The 25,903-nt window shown below is 35.1% G+C and overlaps 2 protein-coding genes across 38 annotated transcripts in view; one reads left to right on the top strand and one right to left on the bottom strand.

Moving 5' to 3' along the window:
* The window catches only part of FIP1L1 (factor interacting with PAPOLA and CPSF1), a 76,900-nt gene extending 59,692 nt beyond the window's left edge, over window positions 1–17,208 (top strand). For 27 of the 34 annotated variants that reach the window (XM_032151144.2, XM_032151164.2, XM_058434206.1 and 24 more), the window contains 5 exons: window positions 184–238; window positions 1,569–1,624; window positions 10,559–10,772; window positions 16,224–16,361; window positions 16,897–17,208. In XM_032151144.2, the coding sequence (XP_032007035.1) occupies window positions 184–238; window positions 1,569–1,624; window positions 10,559–10,772; window positions 16,224–16,361; window positions 16,897–17,044 (611 nt within the window). In that variant the 3' untranslated portion in view covers window positions 17,045–17,208. The remainder of the gene's footprint in view (window positions 1–183; window positions 239–1,568; window positions 1,625–10,558; window positions 10,773–16,223; window positions 16,362–16,896) is intronic. The other 7 variants (XM_032151211.2, XM_032151235.2, XM_058434273.1 and 4 more) reach the window with 2 other exon arrangements.
* Window positions 17,025–25,903, bottom strand: part of LNX1 (ligand of numb-protein X 1) — a 113,837-nt gene continuing 104,958 nt past the window's right edge. For 3 of the 4 annotated variants that reach the window (XM_032151058.2, XM_032151075.2, XM_032151049.2), the window contains 2 exons: window positions 18,998–19,156; window positions 18,129–18,608 (listed from right to left, as the gene is read on the bottom strand). In XM_032151058.2, coding sequence (XP_032006949.1) covers window positions 18,473–18,608; window positions 18,998–19,156 — 295 coding nt within the window. In that variant the 3' untranslated portion in view covers window positions 18,129–18,472. Of the gene's footprint in view, window positions 18,609–18,997; window positions 19,157–25,903 lie in introns of all 4 variants that reach the window. The other variant, XM_032151047.2, reaches the window with a different exon arrangement.

Below are 25,903 nucleotides of genomic sequence, written 5' to 3' on the forward strand. Positions count from 1 at the left end.
GTTTTATTGCACTAAAAATCTGTTTATAAGTTTGAGCTCCATTTTTTTCTGTCCATTATTACAACATAGAGAAGCACATTCATATCCCCAGAGAAATTTAGTGATATGCAGCAACTTTGTTTCACTCTTGACATTAAGTGTACATTCTGTTAACATTTTTTATCTTATGATTGAATGTTTCAGGTTTTCCTCCTCCACCAGGCGCTCCACCTCCATCTCTTATACCAACAATAGAAAGGTAAATTAGTATGGATACTGATTTTTGATCATTGATAGCCTTTTGACAGAACCACCATATACTTATGTTGGAAATATTTTCAAATATTTAATTTTATAAACACAGCACCTGTCTTTTAATTTATAAATCTAGGTCTATGTTAGTTACTTCTATATAAGATGTTGGACCTGTAGCCTGATATCAAAAGAGGGCAAAGAAAACTAAAATCATAATATTTTGAAATAATATCTTGCTTTGATTTATGACACACTTGATTAAAGAAGCTCCTAGACTGTTAAAAACCCAGCAAGTCAGTTTTATGGGAAATACCAAACATAAATTACTGGAAATCATGGATTATACATGTCTGTTTTGGGATAACTATTATGGGACAATAGTCAAGAAAAGCTGTCTTATTCCTTGATACTCCATCTCAGCTTCCGCAAAGAAGGATTAGATCCATTCTGTGTGGCAGTAGCCTTATTTTTTGTACCGTGTACTTAAGGCTTATGTTAACTAGAACGCTGTACAAAGAATATTTCCTTCATGGGTGGCAGTATGGTGTTTAACAACATAGAAATCAAACAGTGTTGCTAGGCAAGGTTCGCAAGCCCTTTGAGACTCAGTTTTCCTTTTTACCAAAAGGGTTGATAGAGTTATGAAGATTTTAAAAGCTACTGAATATAAAGTGCAAATATAATTCTTGGCAGATAGAAATCACTAATAAGAGTTATTGTTATTTCCTCTTAAGTGGCAAATAAACTTAAAAATAGTGTGTTTCTGAAAAAAAGATTCAAATAATATAAAAAGACAAAATATGTGAAAACTTTACATCAGTAGCATCACACCCTGCATATGATTTTCAGAGGAAACTATAAAATCAAGAAAGTATGAATTGTGAGAACATAAGGATTTAGTTTTATTAAGTGTCTGTTAGACACATTTATTTTCTCAGTCAAAATGTTAAAAAGTATTTGTTAATCCTGTCATTGGGGCTGAATTACTGATTTATAACCAAAAAACCAATTATTTAAGACTAAATTTTTAATCTGAAATATTCTGATAGCCTGAAATTTTCTGTTACTTTACTTGTAACTCAAGCTAAGTTGATTGGATTATTTATGTTAAATAGTATTAGTACATCCTATTTTTCTGTAAAATTAGGTATTTTAATATTTTTTAGGTAAAAAAACCCCATGTTTTATTAATAAAATTATAGAACTAAATTATCGTTAAATTGGTGGTTGGATAAAAGTTGTAATTTTGCCTTAAGTTTTTCCTTTTGTACTACGTTATTAAAATTCAGAACTTATTTGTACCAGACATAAAAATACATCTTTTTCTTCAACAGTGGACATTCCTCTGGTTATGATAGTCGTTCTGCACGTGCATTTCCATATGGCAATGGTAAGTAGTAGTATTTAGATGCCTAGATTCAGTTTGAATCAGTAAAGTACTTGAATATTTTTAAAGCAATAAAAACGTGTTCATGGTTTAACATCTTACAGAGCAATTAAAAAATATTAACTACAGGAATGAGTGGTCTATGTATCTGCCAGGTTAGCAAACAATAAATTTAATGTATTTATCAACTATACTTTTAAAAATTAATTCATGGTGACACAACAGGGATATTTGTACTTTGCCTTTTCTAAAAGGATTTAGGATTTGTCACCAATTTGTCTCAATCTTCGTTGTTTGTAACGTTTCTATTTCTCCACTCATGGCACACACCTAACCTTGTTTCCATCTTTCTCCCTTGCTGGTTTAATTTTTTTCTATATCATGTGTAGGTCCCCTTTCATGTTCATTCTTGACAACTTTATCCATTCCAAGGCCTTCTGATCCCATTTTCTTCTGCATCTCTTGATCAGTCATTTATTTTAAAAATGCTGTGCGTTGTACTAATTTTTTTTTTTTTTTTTTGGAGACACAGTCTCGTCTGTTGCCTAGGCTGGCATGCAGTGGTGCGATCATGGCTCACTGTAGCTTCAACCTCCCGAACTAAAGTGATCATCCCACACAGCTAGGACTATAGGCGTGCATCACCATGCCGGGCTAATTTTGTAGAGATAGGGTCTCATCGTGTTGCCTAGGCTGGTCTTGAACTCCTGGGCTCAAGTGATTCTCCTGTCTCAGCCTCCCAAAGTGCTGGGATTACAGGTGTGAGCCACCACACCTGACCTGTACTAAGTTTTAAGGATAGAGTAACCTGTATAGAGTGCTTGCCCTCATAAAAGTTATAGGCTTGTGGGGAGATAGCTGGGTGACAGGAGTTAGAGGGTGTCATGGGAGCATAGCAGAGGGGTCTCCTACTCCAGAGAGGTGGAAGGGTAGATAATTTGACTTCCAGGCTATTCAAAGATAAGAGAGTGAGAGGGAACATGGTAGGGATTAGGAGCTGGAAGAAGTGTGTTGTGGCTGGAATGTAGAAACTGTGTGCTTATGCAGGACATTATAGCCATGCTGTGGAGTTTGGACCTTATTCAGAGGGCTGTGTGGAACCAGTTAGTTTTATGCCGAATTGTGAAGTTGCTACATTTACATTTGAAAAATCTCCATTCTAGCTAGTTACGATGAGGAAGTTTTGAATTTATAGGGTGAGTAGAAAGGTGGGGTTGGCCTTCTTGGATTGGAACGACAAGAAGTTGTGGAACGTGTGGGGGAGTAAAAAATAATTTTCTCCCTACTCTTCCTAGGTCTTAGGATGGACCCTGTATTAAAAGGCACATTAACAAGAGAGAAAAGAACAAGTTTATTAACATGTATACCTCATATATCCATGGGAAATAGCCAGGGAATGAGTAGTTCTCAAAGATATGGTTTAGAAATCTAGATTATGTAGCATCTTCAGTAAGGAGCGATGAATTTTTAGAGAAGTGACAAGATAAAGGAAAAGGGCCTTGAGTCTTCATGAGCAACCAGTTGTGGAAAGGCAATATATACTATATAAAGGCTAGTTGGTGAACATTCTCATGCAGTTTCCTCTGGTGCCTTGTCCATGCTGATAAGGGTCTAAATTTGTCTTCAGTGATCAACTTTTGTCTTTTCTGGTAGAGGAGGAGGGACACCTTTGTCTTTGTAAACTTACATCGTGCTTTTAGGCAAATTAGGGAGGGCCGGAAGCTTTTATTGTGTCTGCATCTGCTCAGCCACCTTCAGCTCAAAATAATCCTTACGTCAAAGAGGGATGTTTTGGGGTGACATATTCTAGTCTCCTACAGAAGTAATCCAGAGGAAAAATTAGGATGTCATGTACTCAATATCATTGAAGATGGAGATGGAGAAAATTGAATAGACTCCAAAGGATTTATTTGATAGAATCTCTAAGTCTTAGTGGTAGATCAGAAAATAGGTACCAGTCATACACTTCTAGGTATCTCTATCAGGGTATTGTACTGTCCTTCAAACTCTACCTGTTCAAATTGCATTTGCCATTCATTCACTACAAAAGATGGTATTTATGTTGATTTAACTTGTTTCAGTGACTATGTTTCTTCCTCTTCTCCCCTTTTTTTGCTAGATATTTAAGTAGTCACAGTCCTTGGGTTGTAATCTTGATTCTCCCTCTTACCATTTAGGTGACTTAGAGATATTCAGCCATTAAATGGACAGCTTGTTCTTCCTTTTAATGTGGAGTTCATTGAAATACATTGAAGCACCTTAGTCTTGCCATTTAGTAAACCATCAAATGTTACCTGTTATTTTTTATAATTATCACCCTAATCTCCAACAAGCTCCAAGTTCCCTCCCTTTTCTGCACTCTGAGGCAGTGTAGCATCATTGTTAAAGCATAGGCCCTGCAGTTAGACAGCCTAGGTTTGGGTCCTGGGTTCATCTCATCTTAGTAGCTTTGAATAATAACCTACATCTTTTTTTTTCATCTGTAAAATGAATTTTGTCTATTAAGTACTTGGTGTCATCTGTAAAATAAATTTTCATCTGTAAAATAAATTTTGACTATTAAGTACTTTATTAAGTAAAATAAATTTTGACTATTAAGTACATGATGCCTTTAATATGTAAGCATTTGGTGAACATTACTTATTAAAGTTTGATTTTTTACTATTTTATTGAGACTTTCCAGTTTCTATTTTGTTATTCAGTTCCATGTATATTTGTTTCAATACAGATAAACATGAGGAATACTCCATATTAGAAAGAGAGAGTAATTCTTGAGATTACCCATTCGGTTTCATTATAGAAGATTTTATTTTTTAAAAATGCTAACTTGGTATTTAACTTTTTCTCAAGGTAATACATGCACATTTTAATAAAAGAGTGAGACTCTCCTGCCCACTCTTTCCTGCCCCCAACTCTTCTCTTAGAGACCAGGTTTTTTTTTTTTTTTTTTTGAATGGAAAGCCTCTTTAGTAATAACAATTATAAACCATATTGTAAGAATTAAATAGAGGAAAATTACAAGTTTCCTAGTAAAACAAGGTTTTAGAATGCATTTGATAAATACAGCTTCTGTGTTTGTGATTCTGTTTTACCTTTGTTTTTTGATGTGTTTTTAATTCTTTCAGTGGTCTCCACAGCATTTCTATATATGCTTATCACCTTATTTCCTGAGTATATAACTTACATACCATCTGTTGTCTTTCAATATGATAGATGTGTATTTTGCTGAGTTATCATTAGTACCCTTCTGTTTTTTCCCACCAATAAAATTATATTACTATTTTTGCTCCTCTTCTCATTTATATATGTATTACTGTTTTTGCTCCTCTTCTCATGTATGTTACTGTTTTTGCTCTTCTTCTCATTTATCCGTTTCACGTACCATTCTACTGTGGTGAAATGAGAATATTAGTGCGTCTTTCTAAGCCTTCACTGAACTCTTCTTCTTTCCCCACCACCTAGCTTTGCTCAACTATACTTCTTACAATGTTTACATTTTGTCCTGTAACAAAAATAGTTTGTGGTCTGACAGATTTTTAAATTTAAAAGCTAAACAATAAACAACATTTACATTATTATGAATGTGTAAATATTGTGCACTGCAGAGATAATTATACACCTAAGCTCCTCAAGGGAGAAAGTTACATGACAAATAATTCAAATTACAAGTTGAGTATTCCTTATCAGAAATGCTTGGGAGGAGATGTGTTTTGGATTTCGGATGTTTGTTTTGGAATATTTGCATATACATAATGAGATATCTTGGGGATGGAAACCTAGTCTAAACATGAAATTCATTTGTTTCATGTACAGCTTATATCTACAGCCTGAAGTTAATTTTACTCTATTTTAAATATTCTTGTGCGTGAAACAAAGTTTTGACTGTATTTTGACTGATAACCATCACATGAGTTCAGGTGTGGAATTTTCTACTGGTGGCATTGTGTTGGCTCTCAGAAAACTCTGGATTTTGCAGTATTTTGGATTTTCAGATTAGGAAATCTCAACCTGTGCCATTGTTTTCCCTTGTATGTCATCAGTTGTGTAAAGTCTTACACATTTTAGTGGGGTTCATATTTGGAACATTCCTTTCTCCACCTCAAGTACATAAAGATATTCTTTAATACTTTTTTCCTCCCAGAAAAAGTTTTCAAGTTTTGCTCTTCACATTTAAGTCATTTGGCCATCTGAAATTAATTTTTTAGGTAGAAAGATCTAATAGTTCCCAAATCATTTATTGAATAGTCTGTCCTTCCTGAGGGAGCTATGATTGTTGTGTCTGTCATCTATTACATACCTATGTGTATGAATCCGGTTTTGGGCTTTCTAGATATTCAGTTGGTTAGCTGTGCCTGTGCTAATAAATTCCATAGTATCTTTAATTATGAGTTTTATAGTAAATCTGGTATCTAGTGCATCAAAATCAATTGTTGCTTTTACATATGTATTTTAGACTGAACTTAGCAAGTTGCATGAAAAACTGTTGAGATTTTGATTAATAACATTTGTATAGTACTTACTACATAATGCTCTTTGAAGCAATTTATATTAATTTATGTAATCTTGACAGAGTTTTAAAGTAGTTATATTGTTACTATCTCCATTTTATAGATGAGAAAATAAAAATATTAATTTCCACATATCACACAGTAAGTGGCAGTCAGGATTTGAACCTATGTTGCCTGGCTTCAGAGTCCTTGCTTTTATTTACTATACCATATTGCAATTGCATTGATGCTCTAGATCAGTCTTTGTGGAATTCATACCTTTACAGCATTGAGTTTATTAGTGATCAAGGACTTTCTCTCCATTTACAGAGGTGTTGTTTTCAATAAACTGCTATAGTTATCTCCATACACTTCTTGAATGTCTTTGGTTAGATTTAGTCCTTAGGTACCTAATGTTTTTGTTGCTGTTGTAAGCGGTATATACATTTGAACAGTGTGTTCTGTTTATATTTGCTTGTATTCAGAAATAGTTGTTTGGTTGGTTATTTTTATAGCCATTTACCTTTCTGAACTCTCACTATAATTTGTAAAGTCTATTTTGGAAATATTCTTGTAGATAATGAGTTTTGCTCCTTTCTTTTCAGATCCTTGTTTGTCCCTTTTTTTGTTATTTTTTTATTTGTTCTGGCAAGAACCTCCATTATAATATTATAGAACAGTAAATTACATTATAACAACATTGTAATGTCAAAGTCCTCAAAGTGGAGTTCTTGTATGATCCCTTTTTTCTTTATGAAGGAAATGCTTCTAGATTTTTACTGTTAGGTTTTTGATAGAACCATCAGATTAAGGAAATTCTGTTCCTCTCCTAATTTTCCAAGGGCTTATAAAACTATGAATAGGTACTGGGTTGTATCAAATGCTTTCTGAGATGATCATAATTGTTTTTCTTCTCTAATCTGTTAATGTGACAAATTACATTTCTACATTCTTCTAATATTAAGGTACTGTTGATTTGCTGAAATAAACCTAACTAGCTCATGATTAATTATCTTTTTTCTAGATAAACACTGATAATGTGTTTCTAATTATTTAGGATTTTGACGTCTAAGTTTATATGTATAATAAAATTGGCTTAGGATTTCCCTTTATTTATACTGCCGTTACCTGATTTTGACACCAAAATTATACCAGCCAGGTGGGATAAGTGAGGGAATAATCTTTTTTTTTTTTTTTTTTTCTATTTGCTGGGAGTTTGTGTAATATTGGAATGATCTGTACCTTCACTCACCTGTAAAAGGCATCTGGCCTTGTAGGAAGATTTTAGATTACTGATTTAGTGTCTTTAATAGTTATTAGACTCTTCAAGATTTCTTTTTCGTTTTGAGTTTGGTAAGTTTTTGTTTTTGTTTTTAGGAGTTCATTTCAGCTAAGTTTTTAAGTGCGTTGGTATAAGGTGCAGCATTTTCTCTTTATTGTTTAATCTGTGTTGTCTGTAGTTGTGATCCCTTTTTGCTTCTGATACTGTTTATGTGTTCCCTTTTTTCTTAATCTTGTCATAAAATTGTCATGTTTTGTTGTCTTCAAAAACCAACTTTCAGTTTTTTTTCCATTATATGGTAGTTTTCTATGTACTTGATTTCCATTCTTTGTTATCCCTTTTTTGCTGGATTATTCTGTTTTTCTGTGTTCTTATATTGGAGACTTAGCTCATTAATTTTTATTCTTTTCTAATGTAGTATTTTAAGACTAAATTTTCTTCTGGAACAACTTGTATCCCTAAACTTTCGATATGTCTTATGTTTGTCTATGTTTAGTTCCTAATGATTTAAATTTTTGATATTTTCGACCCATGAATTATCAGAAATGTGTTTTTAATTTGAAATGGTTAGGGATTATTTTCTCATAACTTTTAAATCTGACTTCTAACTTAAATTGCATGGTGGTCAGAGAACAAATCTGTTTTACACTCATCCTTTGAAAGTATATGTACGTTTTCATAAATGTTTCATATGTGCTTGAGAAGAGTAATATCCTTTGTTATGGGCAGTATCCTATGTGATGTCCATTACATCAACCATGCTAAGAACATGTAGCTCAAGTTTTTATCTGCATGGTGGCCTGTTCCTGTAATCCGAGCTATTTGGGAGGCTGAGGCGGGAAGATCACTTGAGCCTGAGAGTTCAAGGCTGCAGTGAGCACTGTTCTGTAGCCTGGGTGACAGCAAGACCTCGTCTCTTAAAACAAAAAGAAACCACTTCTGTATTTGTACTGATTTTTTCATCTGCTTAATCCACCAATAATTGAGAGAAGTATGTTAATCTCCCATGATCATGGTGAATTTCCTGTTTCTACCTGTATTTCTATTAGTTTTTACTTTCTAAAACTTAAGGTGATGTTGTTAGCTACCTGGAAGTTTAAATTTGTTCTATTTCCTTAGTAAATTACATCGTCCATCTTCATGTGATCATCCATTCTTTCCTAAGTAATGCTTTTTGTATGAGTCTGTTGTGTCATTAATAAAGCTACTCTTTTTTTTTTTGAGATGGAGTGTCACTCTGTTGTCATGCTGGAGTGCAGTAGCGCGATCTCGGCTTACTGCAACTCCACCTTCCTGGTTCAGGCAATTCCCCTGCCTCAGCCTTTCGAATAGCTGGGATTACAGGCATGCGCCACCGTGCCCGGCTAATTTTTTTTTGTGTGTGTGTATTTTTAGTAGAGACAGGGTTTCACCATGTTGACCAGACTGTTCTCAAACTCCTGACCTCAGGCAATCCGCCCACCTCGGCCTCCTAAAGTCCTGGGATTATAGGCGTGAACCACCGTGCCTAGCCTAAAGCTACTCATTTTCGATCAGGGGCTGTTTTTTTTTTCTCATCTTTTTTCTTTCAACCTTTCTGTGTGTTTTTATGTTGTTTATATTCAGGTTATAGTTAGGTTTTTAAAAAATACAAATCAACAATCTTTGTTTTGTAACTGATGAGTCAGTCCCTTTTTATTACTGAGAATATTTAGCTATTTGAACTTAACTCTCCACCTACATCTTTGTCAAGTCTTCTTGAATTGACTGAGTTTCTTTCTCATTGATTTTCAAAAAATCCTATTTTCTTCGTTGTTTTGAAACTATACATTTTCTTTTTTTTTTAGTGGTTACTCTTGAAATTTATTATTCATACATAACAATGTGTAGTTACATATAATTTGAACATATTTCTCCATCAACACAGAGACTTTAGAATAATCTTTCTCTTCTTACTTACATCCTATTGTGGTTCACTATTTTAGTTTTATTCTTTTTTAAAAAAAACTCTGCTGTCGAATAGCGTATATTGTTTGTTTGGATTTGCATATATGATTACCATTTATTTGTTCAACCATTACTTCTTTTCATGTGAGATCCTCTAGGATAATTTTTCTTTTTCTCTAAGTATATCTGATAGACGTTCCTTTTTTTTTTTTTTTTTTTTGAGATAGAGCCTCACTCTGTTGCCCCAGCTGGAGTGCAGTGGTGCGATCTTGGCTCACTGCAAGCTCCGCCTCCCAGGTTCGTGCCATTCTCCTGCCTCAGCCTCCTGAGTAGCTGGGATTACAGGCGCCTGCCACCGCACCCTGCTAATTTTTGTATTTTTAGTAGAGACAGGGTTTCACCATCTTGGCCAGGCTGGTCTTGAACTCCTGACCTCATGATCCACCCACCTCGGGCTCTCAAAGTGTTGGGATTACAGGCGTGAGCCACTGCACCTGGCCTGATAGACATTCTTTTGGTGAAGTCTGTTGGTTGTAAGTTTTGCTTATTTTTTTCTTGATGTTTACAAAGGCTGTTTGAATCTTGAAATAAAATGTTGTTGAGTACACTTTTCTAGGTTGATATTTTTTTCTCGACACTCTTTTTTTTCTTTTTTTTGAGATAGAGTCTCACTCTGTTGCCCAGGCTGGAGTGCAGTGACACAATCTCTGCTCACTGTAACCTCTGCCTCCCAGGTGCAAGTGATTCTCCTGCCTCAGCCTCCCAAATAGCTGGGATTACAGGCATGCACCACCATGCCCGGCAAATTTTTATATTTTTAGTAGAGACAGGGTTTCATCATGTTGACCAGGCTGGTCTCAAACTCCTGGCCTCAAGTGATCTGCCCACCTCGGCTTCCCAAAGTGTTGGGATTACAGGCGTAAGCCATCACGCCTGGCCTCCTCTCAACACTTTGAAGATGTCCCAGTGTATTCTGGTTTCCATTTTTTATATTGGGAAGTTTGTGGTCAACCTAATTCTGATTCCTGTTCACCTTGTATAATGAAGGGTCTTTATATGTTAGGTTTTTAAGATTTGTTTCTGGATCTTCCCCTGATACTGTGGATATTCATTCACCATGTGATATTTCTCTTTTCTGTTTATAAAATGAATTTCTATTATAATCTAATGGCACATTTTTGGTGGGCGTTTTGTTTTTTTAAAGTACCATAACGTTTGTTTTTAATTGTGTTTTTTCTTTAGTTGCCTTTCCCCATCTTCCTGGTTCTGCTCCTTCATGGCCTAGTCTTGTGGACACCAGCAAGCAGTGGGACTATTATGCCAGAAGAGAGAAAGACCGAGATAGAGAGAGAGACAGAGACAGAGAGCGAGACCGTGATCGGGACAGAGAAAGAGAACGCACCAGAGAGAGAGAGAGGGAGCGTGATCACAGTCCTACACCAAGTGTTTTCAACAGGTTTGTTGGGTGTGCAGGAGTTTATACTATGTGTTTTATAACCACTTTCAAATTTATTTTTGTTATGAGGAAGTGAATTTCAATTCACTTGGAAAAGAGATGCTCAGGGAGTACTTAGCCATCTTGAAATGATAAAGGATTAGAGGCTTCCCATTACCTTGAACAGCAGTCCTTAAATTTGTTTGATTACTTATCTCTTAAAAGAATTTTGTACCCCTTCATTTATTTTTATCTTGCCGTCTAAGTTTTTCATCTTAAGCTTAAATTAGTTGACCATATAGATATTTCCAGTGTATTATAAATATTAATATTTAAAAATAAAATTATCACCACTTTTGTTATTATTCTGTTTTTAGAGACAGGGTCTTGCTTTGTCACCCAGGCTGGCTGGAGTACAGTGGCATGATCATAGCTCACTGCAGTCTTACATTGGAAGAAGATGTCATCTAAGACTTTCAGAGCTAGAGAAGAGAACTCACTGCCTGGCTTCAGAGTTTGAAAGGACAGGCTGACTCTCTTGTTTCCCAATGCATTGTTCCCTAATGTAGGAAGTCCTGGGCTCAAGTGATCCTCCTGGCCTAGCCTCTCAAGTAGCTAAGACTACAGTCATGCATCACCATGCTTGGCTCATTTTTAAAATTTTTTGTAGAGACAGGGTCTTGCTGTGTTGCCCAGGCTCACTCTCTTAAAATATATCCAGTGGATTAACAACATTATAGTGATTTTCCGAAATTATCCATTTTTTAAAGGAAATGCACAAATAGGCTCTCTTTAAGAATTGGAAATTTTACATTTCTTTTTGTATTCAAATTTTTACTTCTGTACCATTTCACTCAAAGAATTTTGTTCTAATGTAAAAGTTTCATAATCTTAAAACTTTTTAAATGGGTTTTCCTATTAGTCTTTCTTGCAACACACTTATGTGTTAAGTTTTAATGTTTAAGGAAATTTTTCTTATATGTGTTTTAAAAAATTTTTATCCTGATTTTAGTTATTATTTTTATATTCTGTCAATGCAAACCACATGTACAACAGTGGTCTCATAAGATTACAATACTGTTTTTACTGTATCTTTTGTTTAGATACACACTTACCATTGTGTTAAAGTTTTCTACAGAATTCAGTGCAGTAATACGCTGTACAGATTTGAAGCCCAGGAGCAATAGACTATAATATATAACCTAGTGTATAATAGGCTGTACCATCAAAGTTTGTTTAAGTACACTCTGTGGTGTTTGCACAATGAAATCACCTAATAATGCATTTCTCAGAACATATCCCTGTCATTAACTGACACTTGACTGTATACATATACTGCAAATTTTGAAAATAATGTAATGGAACTGCATCCTTTAATGAGAAGGAAGAGCTTTCCTCCATCCGCGGTATTACTATTGTTAGGGAAAAACAGAGTTTGTTCAGAATGCTTAAAATATTCAGTAAACCATCCTGTAAACAGATGTGCTGCCATTCAGGCTTTGGTGTTCCATTGATAGAGCACAGGCAGAGTCGATTTACCATAATTCTAAGTCGATTTACCATAGCTCCAAGGACTCTAGGATTTTCAGGGTGGTAAATGGGCACCAACTTCAACTTAAAAACACCAGCTACATTAAGGAACAATACATCAGGAAACAAGAGAGTGAGCCTGTCCTTTGAAACTTTGAAGCCAGGCATTGCCTTCTCTTCTCTAGCTATGAAAGTCTTGATGGCATCTTCTTCCAGTATAAGGCTATTTGATCTACATTAAAAATGTGTTGCTTAGTGGAGCTACCTTCATCAGTGATTTTAGCTAGATCTTCTGGATAACTTGGTGTAGCTTCTACATCAGCACTTACTGCTTCACCTTGTACTTTTATGTTATATAGACAGCGTCTTTCCTTAATCCTTACAAACCAACTAACCTCTGCTAGCTTCCATTTCTTCTGCAGCTCCCTCACCTATCTGTGTCTTCATAGAATTGAAAAGAATTGGGCTTTGCTCTGGATTAGGCTTTGGTTTAAGGGAATGTTGTGTGGCTGGTTTGTTCTTCTATCCAGACACTCAAACTTTCTCCATATCAGCAATAATGCTGTTTTCATATTCTTAACCATTCATGTGTTCACTGGAGTAGCACTTTTAATTTTCTTCAACAGCTTTTTCTTTGGCTTGACAACTTGTCTGTTTGGCACATGAGGACTAGACTTTAGCCTATCATTACTTTTGACATGCCTTCCTCTCCAAGCTTCCTCATTTTTAGCTTAATCATTTTTAGCTTTTGATTTAAAATGAGAGATGTGCAATTCTTCCTTTCACTTGAATGCGTAGAGGCCATTGTAGGGTTATTAATTGGCCTCATTTCAACATTATTGTTTCTCAGGGAATAGGGAGACCCAAGGAGAGGAAAGAGATGACCTGAACAGTGGATTGGTCAAGAACATTTATTAAATTTGTTGACTTACATGGATGCGGCTTATGGTACCCCTAAACAGTTAACACTAGTGCCTCAAACTAGATCCTGTTCAGAGATATTTTAACAAATTACTGAGTTTATTTTGGTGCAAAAAAATGTTGAAATCCATGCATTATTTTTTCATAGTATGCATTTTCCATGAACTTTTTGAAGACCTCTCATATTGTCAGGCTGTCTCGGACTGGTTGGTAGCTTACAACTTTACCTAAAAAAATGCACAAGAAGGAACTGATAAGGATTTATTCATCTTTTTTCCTTCCTTTGGCTCCTGCTAATATGACTTATACATTGTAGGCACTTAATAAAATTTTATTGACCAAATAAGTAAACATTATGATACGTGTGTGTGTGCATGAGTATATGATTTGTGTTTGCTTGGTGGGAAATGTGCTGTTGACTTCAGCCAATTAAGTGCATGATTCTTCTAAGCTCAAGGGTATTACTTTCCAGAAAGTCAAATTGTTTCTAATGTGGAAATGAATATATTTGAGATAGCATTGCTGTCTCTAGAATGTACATATTTATAAGTAAGGAACTTAATGCAAAACTTGATAGGAAATAAGAGTAAAATAAATTGCTTTGCCAAGCAGGACTCATAAATTTTCTTTGCATAAATAACATATTGTTTATAGAAGATTTGGCTAAATCCTCTAATTTTTCTGCTTCAAATACATGCACAGATATTATTGAGTTTTTATTGAAACTTAAAAGTGTTAATGGTTAAACCACATTTGATATTCAGGTTGCTGAACCGTAGGGCATTAGGAGTCAACGTTTACCTAAATTTGACTAAAATGTTAAAGGCCACAGAGGCAAACAGTGGAGGAATTTTGAGTTGTTCTGAATTATCCCAGGAAAAAATTATACTCTGGAAAATCCAAGTGAAGTACAAGTAAAGGTTTCTGAAGGCTGGTATTTTAGCAGTATGGCATGTAGTATATGTTGCTTTACAAATTACAGGGCCATTGTTTTGAAAATTACAGGCCAGTTTCAACTTGTTTTTTAGGGAGCTTAATTATGGGCCAGAAAGAAGGCTGGTCATTCTAGGATGTTTGAAATGAACTCTAATGATTTCCAGGTCCAGAGAAATCTTTGTGGTTCAGCCACTTATCAGAAAAGGGGATGGAAGGAGGAGGGTCTTTATATTTTGTGTGTAGGACCCAATCTTCTACCATCTTTTGTAAAGTTCCCATCACAGGGCTGCTTTCAGAATCTAAAGGCTCCAAGCTCAACAAGAGTTGGTTTTAGGGTAAGAGGAAAAAGAGTTACAAATGACACATTATGAGATAATTGACTTTAATTATTTTCATGTAAATCTAGTTGGAGTCATTGAAAAGCCTCATTTTTTGAGAGAAGTTAACTATATTTATTTCCTATGGTGCTAATTTATTCTACTTCAAGACATGATACTAAAAAGTTCTGCTTCTGAAAAAATTAAGCATTAAATTCACCAAAGACTCATTTATTGAGTGCCTACTCTCATACCAAGCACTTTATAAATGTTGTCAGTTCTGTAAAAAGTCTTGAAAAAGACTGTTGGCAATTTTACAGATGAGAAAACCGAGGTTTAGAGAGGTTAAGTAACAGCCTGGGTCACTCATTTAGTAAGTGGCAAAATCAGGATGTGATCCTGTGTGTACTCCACTTGTACTCTTTCTGCTCCTCTCTACTGACTGGCATGGCATGTTACTTTTCAGGTGACATGTCTCCACACTCCAAATACAAAAGTACATATTTATGGGTAGAAAAAAATAGTGGAATTACATATACAAATATGTGCAAATGTGTATATTAATATTTTGTTTTTTAAATAAGATTCTAAAATTTTAATGTATCACAGATAATAACTTGGTCAGCAGTACAATTGGGCATTAAGCATAGCATTCATGAATCATTAATTTTGCTAGAACACAGGCTGACATGTCTTAAAACATGGCTTATAGTTGTCACCTGACTATGTTAAACCCTGAGATTCCTTACCATCTTGATGTTTCATACAAATTACTACTTTAATAATTCATATTAAACATTTCTAGAAATCAAAGCTCTTCAGCGTACTCTTCTAAAAGATTAAGAAAAAGGAAGAAATAAGAGACTTGAAGGATAAAGAGAAAGATGGAAAGAGAATGTCAGTTGAAGGACATGAAAGGAAAAGAGGTCTAGGGAGGTAAAGAAAGACCACTCTCTAACTCTAGCCATTAGTCTCAGTTTCACCAGTCTGTGTAATTCAATCCAAAATCTGTGTAATTCAATCCAAAATCAGAAAATGGAGAGGCAGCTTCTATTTATGCAGTTGAAATTATTAGCCATGTAGTTCCCCCTCCCAAACACACACACACACACACACACACACACACACACACACACAGATGTAATTAGGATGTCTGAATGCAGGTATGTCCAATCTGCATTTTGTATGGATACTGTAGAAGTTGCTTTGATGTCTCTGTTCTTTATTTTTATACTTCTCTATTTGATGAATATTTAATGATAAACCTAAAGTTTAAGAACTTATTTGCTTTCTGTTTTGTAGTAATTGTGAGTCGTATATTTTTATAATGTTAAATGTATGTCCAAGACTTTCCAAGAATATTGATTAGAAATCTGATATACACAAATATTATTTTAATTCTAAAAGGAGCAAAAATGTTAAAAGCTGATAACAATTTAAATCAGTTGCAGATCTCACTTTTTCAAGAAGTGAAAAAAACCAAAGCATTGTTATATTAAATCTTTTTAACAGCTATGAAAGCACAGAACAAAATTGGTCATTTAACATGTGTAATTATTATATATTTATATTCTTAGCTCTAGTGCTATTTTGAGGACAAGCATTATTTTCCTCTCAATTCAACAAATATTTATTCCTCACTAATGTTATAAAAGATGCTAATGTGAGGATTTTGGATTTGGACTGCAGATCACATCTCTTTTGCAGTTTGAATCCATTCAGAATTAATGGTCCAGTTGTCAAGAAAACATTTCTATTTCAATTTCAGCGATGAAGAACGATACAGATACAGGGAATATGCAGAAAGAGGTTATGAGCGTCACAGAGCAAGTCGAGAGAAAGAAGAACGACATAGAGAAAGACGACACAGGGAGAAAGAGGAAACCAGACATAAGTCTTCTCGAAGGTTTGCTCTTTAATAAAATAGTGAACCAATAGTATGTGAGAGATTTTGACTTAGTACATTATCGCATTGGAAGAGGGGAAATTTTGGCCGATGAACCAGTCTTTAGTAAGTTATGAAACAAAGCAGTGCTTGGTTTCATTAAAGAAAAATTCAGGGCCTTGTCTCAAATTTTTTTAAAAAGGCATTAAACAAAATATCTATTGTTTGCCAAAAATCAACCCTATACAGTATTTCTGGTTTTGAGTTAATGCCTGTTTCTAATTTGTTACTGTATATTATAATATGCATTTCAGAAGCTGTATAGCCACTGGGAATCTGAGATAATATCAGTGAAGATGGCCGTATAAAATAAATACAATCCCTGCATAAAAGTCACATAAAACTGATTATTCCCCACACTATATTTATGAGAAAATGCATTAGATTATTTTAAACCCAGTGTTATATTGAGAATTTCCTTAGAGTGATTGGATTTTTGTCACTGATTGTGTATTTAAACAGAACACACCTTTTTTTTTTTTTTTTTTTTTTCCAGTAATAGTAGACGTCGCCATGAAAGTGAAGAAGGAGATAGTCACAGGAGACACAAACACAAAAAATCTAAAAGAAGCAAAGAAGGAAAAGAAGCGGGCAGTGAGCCTGCCCCTGAACAGGAGAGCACCGAAGCTACACCTGCAGAATAGGCATGGTTTTGGCCTTTTGTGTATATTGGTACCAGAAGTAGATACTATAAATCTTGTTATTTTTCTGGATAATGTTTAAGAAATTTACCTTAAATCTTGTTCTGTTTGTTAGTATGAAAAGTTAACTTTTTTTCCAAAATAAAAGAGTGAATTTTTCATGTTAAGTTAAAAATCTTTGTCTTGTAATATTTCAAAAATAAAAAGATAGCAATGACTTTATATCCAAGAAAGGAATGTGAATGAGTCACTTAACAGGGAATCTAAAGAGCTGTGTTAGCTGTGTACATACACAAATTATCTGAGAAAAGGTCAAGGTTCCACTTGGGCCAGTTTTTTTGTTAATCAAACACCAGTCTCATAAGAGGCTGCACCACAAAAGGCAACAAAGGGCCCCTCTAAGGCTTGAGATTAAAACTAGTCTTTATCATTAATGCTGTGACACTCTTGCTTAGTATATTAAGAGACTCACACATTTTTGATATCACAACTTTTTGATAGCTTTTCAATATTCTAAATTTGGGTTCCTGGTGAAACCAAATGGGGTACACTTTCATATCCAAATTAGTAAAACCTATAAGGCATTTGGGTGGCTTCTATGAAATAAATTACCCTTAGTGTAGTTTCTAGGAGGCACGTGTACAAACACTCTTCATTGTGGCACAAATTTAAATCGCCTCATGACCATGTCTATGAGCCAAGGTCAAGCTGGTTTGGCCTTCTTGATGCATTTTCCAAGGCCCACTGGTGGAGCAGCACGAGTTTTTATACAGTTACTAACAATTGTGGTAAAAAAGAGCTTTAGCCATTTCTTACTAAAACAAAACAAGTTTATAATTATCTGAGCATTTTTAGGGATAAGCATCTAGGAGGTATTCATCAGTGATGGTAACAAATAACATGGTATTTGAAAGAATAAATTACTAGGATCTTTTAAATGGTGATAATACAAGTAAACTTAATTAGTATCACATACTAAAAGACAACTATAATTTCTGAAAAATATTTATTTCTTGTTTGATGAAAGCAACGTTTCTCAGCAATGCATTTTAAAAAATCTTTTAGCTGTAAATTAAAAATGGCCATAATGTACCCTTGGCAGACTTTAGCATATACCAAATTTTAAATTTAAATCAACCTGAATTCAGTGGGGTATACAAATTATTTTAGCTGTTTTAGGGCTTTTTATTGAATAGAAAAAATATAAACAATGTTGTAGAGTAATGAGAAATCCTCCACACTGAAAAAAAACTAGTGGTTTTAATGTTTTTGGAATCATATTTTCTGAGGTGTAACTGGCTTTCATTAGATCATACTTTTCCTGACATTTTTACAGTGTATTCTTTAAATATAAAAACTGACAAGATAAATACAGTGTTTCAACTTAGCCTATTTGTGATTTTTCTGTTTTTCTCTGACCCATCATTGCTTCTATAAAAAAGTGCCAGGCCAAGAAACAATAGTTAGAGTAATTCTTCCTTTAAGTTCTTTCAGCAGTCTTGCCAAGCAAGCATGTATCATCCCTGATGTACTTCTACCATTGACAGCAAGAAGAATATCACCACATCTAAAAAAAACAAAACAAGATATGATTAGTATTTTAATTCATTGCTGAAGTTAGTGCAAGTTTATCTTAGTGGTCCTAGTTTTTGCTACATCTGACCATTTTAATTATGTTAACTTCTAATTGAGATATTTCTTGCCTCTTATTTACATTCTCCAAAGTCACTATCCATTCAGCTTGTGTTAGAAGGAATGCTAAAAGTATGGGGAGTTGTAGTATGGGACCAAGAATATGTGTAATTATTTTGGATTTCTCAGAAGTTGAATGCTATGTAAATACTTTTAATCCCCACAAAGTATAATAAATACATGCCTTATCTCAAATGGGGCCAAGCTTTGGCATTTATGAAACAACATTTAATATAAGTCTTTTTGGTTAGTCATTATTATTACCTAATTCTTCCATCATTGTATGCTGGTGTTCCTTCAACAATGGATTTGATGAAAAAAGGTTTGTTTCCATTGTATTCTTCATAACCTCCTACAATGCAGAAGCCCAGACTTCCAGCTGTGTTTCTTCGTAATATAATATCTTTACAGTTATACAAGCACCTGAAATAGAATGTAATCAGTGTACATGTACATTTAAGTTTCACAGTTAAGGGAAAACTTACTGTGATTCATCCTCCATTCCTTTTGTTGGCATTTTTAATGGCTAAGTAGCACTGCATAGGTCCCACTCAAAATTGTATCGTACCTTGGTGACCTTTGTGCTGTTAGCTGGCTTTTTGTAATTGAACCTGTTTTCCATAATTTTGAATATCCTTAAAAAACATGGCACATGGATACATATGTAACAAACCTGCACATTGTGCACATGTACCCTAAAACCTAAAGTATAATAATAAAAAATATAAATAAAAAAAAACTGACACCCCTATTGTGTTCTGTTACACATCTACTGGGAACGATAATCATATTTTTAACTTAATGCTTGAATTTGTATTAGCAAAAAGTTGGATAAACCTAAATCCTTATTGGTGAACAAACATGGATGTCATATTTTTATTTACTTGATTGATATAATTTTAATGAAGGCAAAAATCCTTTGAATAATCTCAATGAAAGCAATTTAAACCTAATCCTAGTAAATGAATTCGTATACTTTTTTTGACCTTGGAAAAATACTACTTTACACCCAGTTCTACGTTTGATAAGTCATAGAGAAGCATGCGTGCATAAAGTGAATGGAAACAGATACATTTAAAGAAAGATTATAAGAACAATTCAAATAGGAGGAAAACCAAACTGCAGGAAACTGGATAGGACGTTATAAAGGAATGGGAGAAGGAAAGGCCCAGCTCTTCTGTAAATTAGAATCCTCAACTAAAATAGCAAATAAGATTGAAGAAGTTTTTATTCAGTGGCCCCCAATGGATCAGTGTTCGTATAGGTACAGGCCAAGTGTTAACTATGTTACAATTGCCATAGAAGTGTGTGTCAGGAGCTGAATTTTACTCCAGGATGACGTTGTTCACCACATTTGTAGCTGTAGTCTGGGAATTGGTTTGAAAGGAAATTGGCATTTTCATGTTGCCAAAAATCAAAATATGGCTATTTTGTTTATATACCGTACCTTAAAATATTAACTGCTTTTTAGAAACTAATAAAAAGTCTTGTGAAATGTTAAGTGATAAAGTTGATCATTACATTTGTTATCAACCTTGTTAGTCAGTGTGACGTGACTTTTTTCATGATGATGTTTTCACTTGAAATAAAATGAGCTTTAGGGTTTGGCAAATACCTTTAAAATGTAATGCTGAAATTCAACTCTAACCAGTTCTGAATCTATTGTCATACATATACATCATCTATAACAATTTCTTTTACTGAAATGATTGCTTAAAAGTACGAATTTCATTAAATTTCCTATTTTGTAAAATATTTATCTGCTGCATTTCACAGTAAACCTTGATGTCAGTGGTAAATTCATTCTTTGGGAGCTGTGGTGTGTCAGATACACATTTTACATTAACGGTTCACTGACGCCTCATGTACAAAGCAGGTAACTAGCTATTCTGTAAATACCAAAGCATTACATTCCCACCTGGGAGGATATGTGCCCAATTTTTTTGGAGAAAGGTAAGAATTAGATGATTGTTATCCAAGGTCATCATCAAATATCAGTTTTAATTGCCCAGTTTGATTCTTTAAAATATATAAATGAGTATACTTTTACTGAATATTTTATTTCATATGGAGAAGCTGTAAACATAACCAAAAACATTACGTGTTCTAGTTCAAAGCTTTGAACCCAGTAAGTCATAGTGTGTCCATTTTCTAACCTTTTGATACTGGAGAGAACATAAGTGCTTTGATCATCTTTCTGCAGATGTTTAAACAAAACACAAAATCCCCTGCCCTCCTGAAGCATCCATTCAAGTTGATGTCAGTGTTACTAGTTTTATTTCATTAAAAAGCAAATGCCTTCTTTTAGTGGTGTTGAGTATTTAACTTTATTGCTGCAGCGAGAACTCCATATGTTAACCCATTTCAAAGTCAGACCTTGGTTAGTTGGGTCTGACTTTGTGGGCATTTTTTTCTTAAGTTGGGTTATTTCACTCCCCACTGGGAAATGTGGCAGCTGTTTTTGATCAGTGACCTCAGATACTAGGTGGCTTTAAACTTTGAATGTAAATGTTGGCTTTTTTTCCTATTCTGCACTCATTCTCTAAATTTAGGCCTATCGAAGAAGATTTGGCATAGTATAAGGAATAGCAAGGAGTTTGGTAGTTTTTCCCAATGAGAAAATTATGGTTACCTCAAGAACAAATTTAATGAAATGAGTGAGTTAATGAGTATGGTGGCTCATTTGATTTCCACTGAAATGAGTTAATAAGTATGGTGAAGTCTTGAGCTGCTCAAGAAGCTAAGCTTTTTTCTAAATTTTTGTATATCCCCTTATATTACTAATTTAGTCAATACATATTTGAGAACACTGACTTTGAACTAAGTCTGCAGACCACAAAGAACACTAAGGCAGAGCCTCTTTCCTAAGAAAAACACTGTTTAGAAAATAAACCAAGTGCATCATCAGCCAAAGCCAGTTGTGAGATCTTATTTCTTCCTGATTTAAATTATTTTAAATTTTTCATTGCTAAATGGTGTTAGAATAGCAGAGATTGGAAAGACAGTCGATGTAGGATGTTTTGAGCTCTGTGAGAGCAGAAAATTGGAAATTGAATCTATAGAAACAGTCCTCTCACAAAATGTGGCTTTATTATTTTGCTAGCCCTGTGTTGAGGAAGGTTTAACTTCTTGGCCCCAATTTATATGAACTATGACCATTAACTTAATAGATTCCAGTGAGTAATGTAGAGCCTCCTACTTTGATTAACCTAGCATTTATTCCCTCTTCTGCATCAGGTGCCTCTCAGTCTGTGGTGAAGGGACCACCTTTTTTTTTCCCCTAGTTTATTGTAGACTAATACTTTATCGTTAAATAAAAAATGAGTTTCTAGAAAAATGAAATCTTTAGCTCCAATTTTTATTGTACCTAACAAATATAAAATGTTTTAATATAACCAACATGAAAAAACTATAAAAACTATGCATTGTTCATTTAAGATGTTTATGGGAGATTAATATGGACAATCACTGTTATAAACTCATAATTCTGTGTTCAATTTTTTTTAAGTTATGAGAGAAATGCCGAGTCCCCATATTAAATGTCTATATGCATACTTTGAACAAACAGGTATAGCAATGTTTAATATAAGTGAGGTTGCTTACTACAATAAGTTGACACTGCTACTTGCAGAGGATAACGGATAGCTAAACCATTTTCTACTACACTATTAGCAGAAAAGACAATCTCACAGATATGTTCAGGAGAACAGAAGATTTTAAAGCAATTTTAGTAAGCTCAGGCAAGTGATAATTTAACTTCAAAATTTGTCTTTATTACTCAATGATAGCCAATTACAACAATTTATACTATAGAGTCAAATTATCTCTCAATGACATGAATTCTGAATTCATGAATTTCTTCTGTGTTGGTTTTTTCTGAAAATCAGAACATTCTATAAAATCTGTAAGCTGTTTGATGATATAACTTTTTGCAGCTGTGCAATATCAAATTTATCACCTTGATTGATAATTGTTATCAAGTTACATCATAACAATTTATGGAAGCTGTTCTTCCAAGTGTCTTTCATTTTGCCGTTTGATGTTATTGGCCATTGAAAAACATCTTGCCTTTTTTTCCTTGCAGGAAATATTAAGCTCGTAAAAATATTGAAGATAATATGGCAAATAAGTTTGGCTACCCAGTTTACATCTTTCTTTAAAAAGGTGGGACCAAACTGGCTTCCTATCTTGCAGAAAAAATAAGGGTTTGATCTATGGTTCAAACATTTTTGACAGAACTTCTCTTGTTACTCAGCATGAATAGTTCGTTATGATTAGCTTCCTTATTATCACATAATGAATAAACTAGTAAACTAGTATCTAACGCACTAGACTTTATGTAGTCACAATTTTTACCGTATCACTAAACACATTATTTAGTTTGGCTGACATCACGGCAAAATTTTCTGAAGAAGGAGGCACTGTATTAAGTTACATTCTTCTCCAGCAGCTTCTTTAATCTGGGGAGCCAGTACTCCAGCAAGTTTTACAATCAATGCAACTGCACCAGCATAACATTCTCCTACCTAAAACTTAAACTTCCAATTCACCAACAATGTAAACTTCCTTAGTTTTGTATGGTTCAGAGCTAGTTGTGTTTATTGCCAAAGAACTTTTTTAAAATTCTGATACGTGTTTAAATTGTACATACCCTAAAAAGATTTGCCTGTGTATTAAAGTTAAAATGAAAAATATGTTGCTGGCTTTTTTTGAAGTTGGTTTTCATATCATTAGTTATGAAACATAGTACCCTTTTTACCACAGATTCACCCAATGTTTCTAAGCAAATTTTAGTTTTCACAAATACCTTGGCAATGTGTATATACACATTTTTAATCTTACTAACTTAAAATGCTACTTTGTTATAGGAAGTCCACAAAGTATATAGTTTGTGCATGGTATATTGGCATCTACTTCTGGTGGCTTTTTAATTAAATACTCTTTCAAAAAATTATTTTGGCTTTTTGTTTGTAAAAGGCATTTATGATTCCATTGTTTTATTAGCCAACACCTCTCCACAAGTGGTTTTACTACTTCACCAACAATGACAGCTGCAAACCCAAGCTCCACAGAGGAGTAAAAGCAGCATAAACTTTTTGTTTTAAGAAAAAAAAAAATCACATATTATTTGGAATCACTTCTATTGTACTGTTTTCAGAAAAGGTATGTCTTGTGTTGACAAACATCCAGTGAAGCTTAATTCACCATCAATAAATAGGCTACTTCTCTAATTTGGTCAATAACTACATACTTAAAGCAGCTTTGATTAAAATTTAAATGATCATAAAAATACATTTAAAAAGAAACCTGAAGATGGCCAAGTAGGAACAGCTCCAGTCTACAGCTCCCAGGGTGAGCGACACAGAAGACGGGTGATTTCTGCATTTCCAACTGAGGTACGAGGTTCATCTCACTGGGGAGTGCTGGACAGGGGGTGTAGGACAGTGGGTGCAGCACACCGAGTGTGAGCTGAAGCAGGGCAAGGCATCGCCTCACCTGGGAAGTGCAAGGGGTCAGGGAATTGCCTTTCCTAGTCAAAGAAAGGGGTGACAGACGGCACCTGGAAAATTGGGTCACTCCCACCCCAATACTGCACTTTTCCAACGGGCTTAACAAACGGCACACCAGGAGATTATATCCTGCACCTGGCTCGGAGGGTCCTATGCCCATGGAGCCTCGCTCATTGTTAGCACAGTAGTCTGAGATCAAACTGCAAGGCTGCAGTGAGGCTGGGGGAGGGGCGCCCGCCATTGCCCAGGCTTGAGTAGGTAAACAAAGAGGCCTGGAAGCTTGAAATGGGTGGAACCCACAAAAGCTCAAGGAGGCCTGCCTGCCTCTGTAGGCTCCACCTCTGCAGGCAGGGCACAGACAAACAAAAGGCAGCAATAACCTCTGCAGACTTAAATGTCCCTGTCTGACAGCTTTGAAGAGAGTAGTGGTTCTCCCAGCATGCAGCTTGAGATCTGAGAATGGGCAGACTGCCTCCTCAAGTGGGTGCCTGACCCCTGAGTATCCTAACTGGGAGGCACCACATAGAAGGGGTGGATTGACACCTCACACGGCCCGATACTCCTCTGAGACAAAACTTCAGAGGAACGATCAGGCAGCAGCATTTGCGGTTCACCAATATCCACTATTCTGCAGCCACCGCTGCTGATACCCTGGCAAACAGGGTCTGGAGTGGACCTCCAGCAAACTCCAACAGACCTGCAGCTGAGGGTCCTGACTGTTAGAAGGAAAACTAACAAACAGAAAGGGCATCCACACCAAAAATCCATCTGTACATCACCATCATCAAAGACCAAAGGTAGATAAAACCACAAAGATGGGGAAAAAACAGAGCAGAAAAACTGGAAACTCTAAAAATCAGAGTGCCTCTCCTCCTCCAGAGGAACACAGCTCCTCAACAGCAATGGAACAAAGCTGGACAGAGAATGACTTTGATGAGTTGAGAGAAGAAGGCTTCAGAAGATCAAACTACTCCAAGCTAAAGCAGGAAGTTCGAACCAATGGCAAAGAAGTTAAAAACCTTGAAAAAAAATTAGATGAATGGCTAACTAGAATAACCAATGCAGAGAAGTTCTTAAAGGACCTGATGGAGCCGAAAACTATGGCATTGAGAACTACGTGACGAATGCACAAGCCTCAGTAACTAATGTGATCAACTGGAAGAAAGGGTATCAGCGATGGAAGATCAGATGAATGAAATGAAGCGAGAAGAGAAGTTTAGAGAAAAAAGAATAAAAAGAACGAACAAAGCCTCCAAGAAATATGGGACAATGTGAAAAGACCATATCTACATCTGATTGGTGTACCTGAAAGTGACAGGGAGAATGGAACCAAGTTGGAAAACACCCCGCAGGATATTATGCAGGAGAATCTCCCCAATCTAGCAAGGCACGCCAACATTCAGATTCAGGAAATATGGAGAACGCCACAAAGATACTCCTCGAGAAGAGCAACTCCAAGACACATAATTGTCAGATTCACCAAAGTTGAAATGAAGGAAAAAATGTTAAGGGTAGCCAGAGAGAAAGGTCGGGTTACCCACAACGGGAAGCCCATCAGACTAACAGCGGATCTCTCGGCAGAAACTCTACAAGCCAGAAGAGAGTGGGGGCCAATATTCAACATTTTTAAAGCAAAGAATTTTCAACCCAGAATTTCATA

The sequence above is a fragment of the Hylobates moloch genome, unplaced genomic scaffold, assembly GCF_009828535.3.
Source record: "Hylobates moloch isolate HMO894 unplaced genomic scaffold, HMol_V3 SCAFFOLD_2, whole genome shotgun sequence".
NCBI lineage: Eukaryota > Metazoa > Chordata > Mammalia > Primates > Hylobatidae > Hylobates > Hylobates moloch.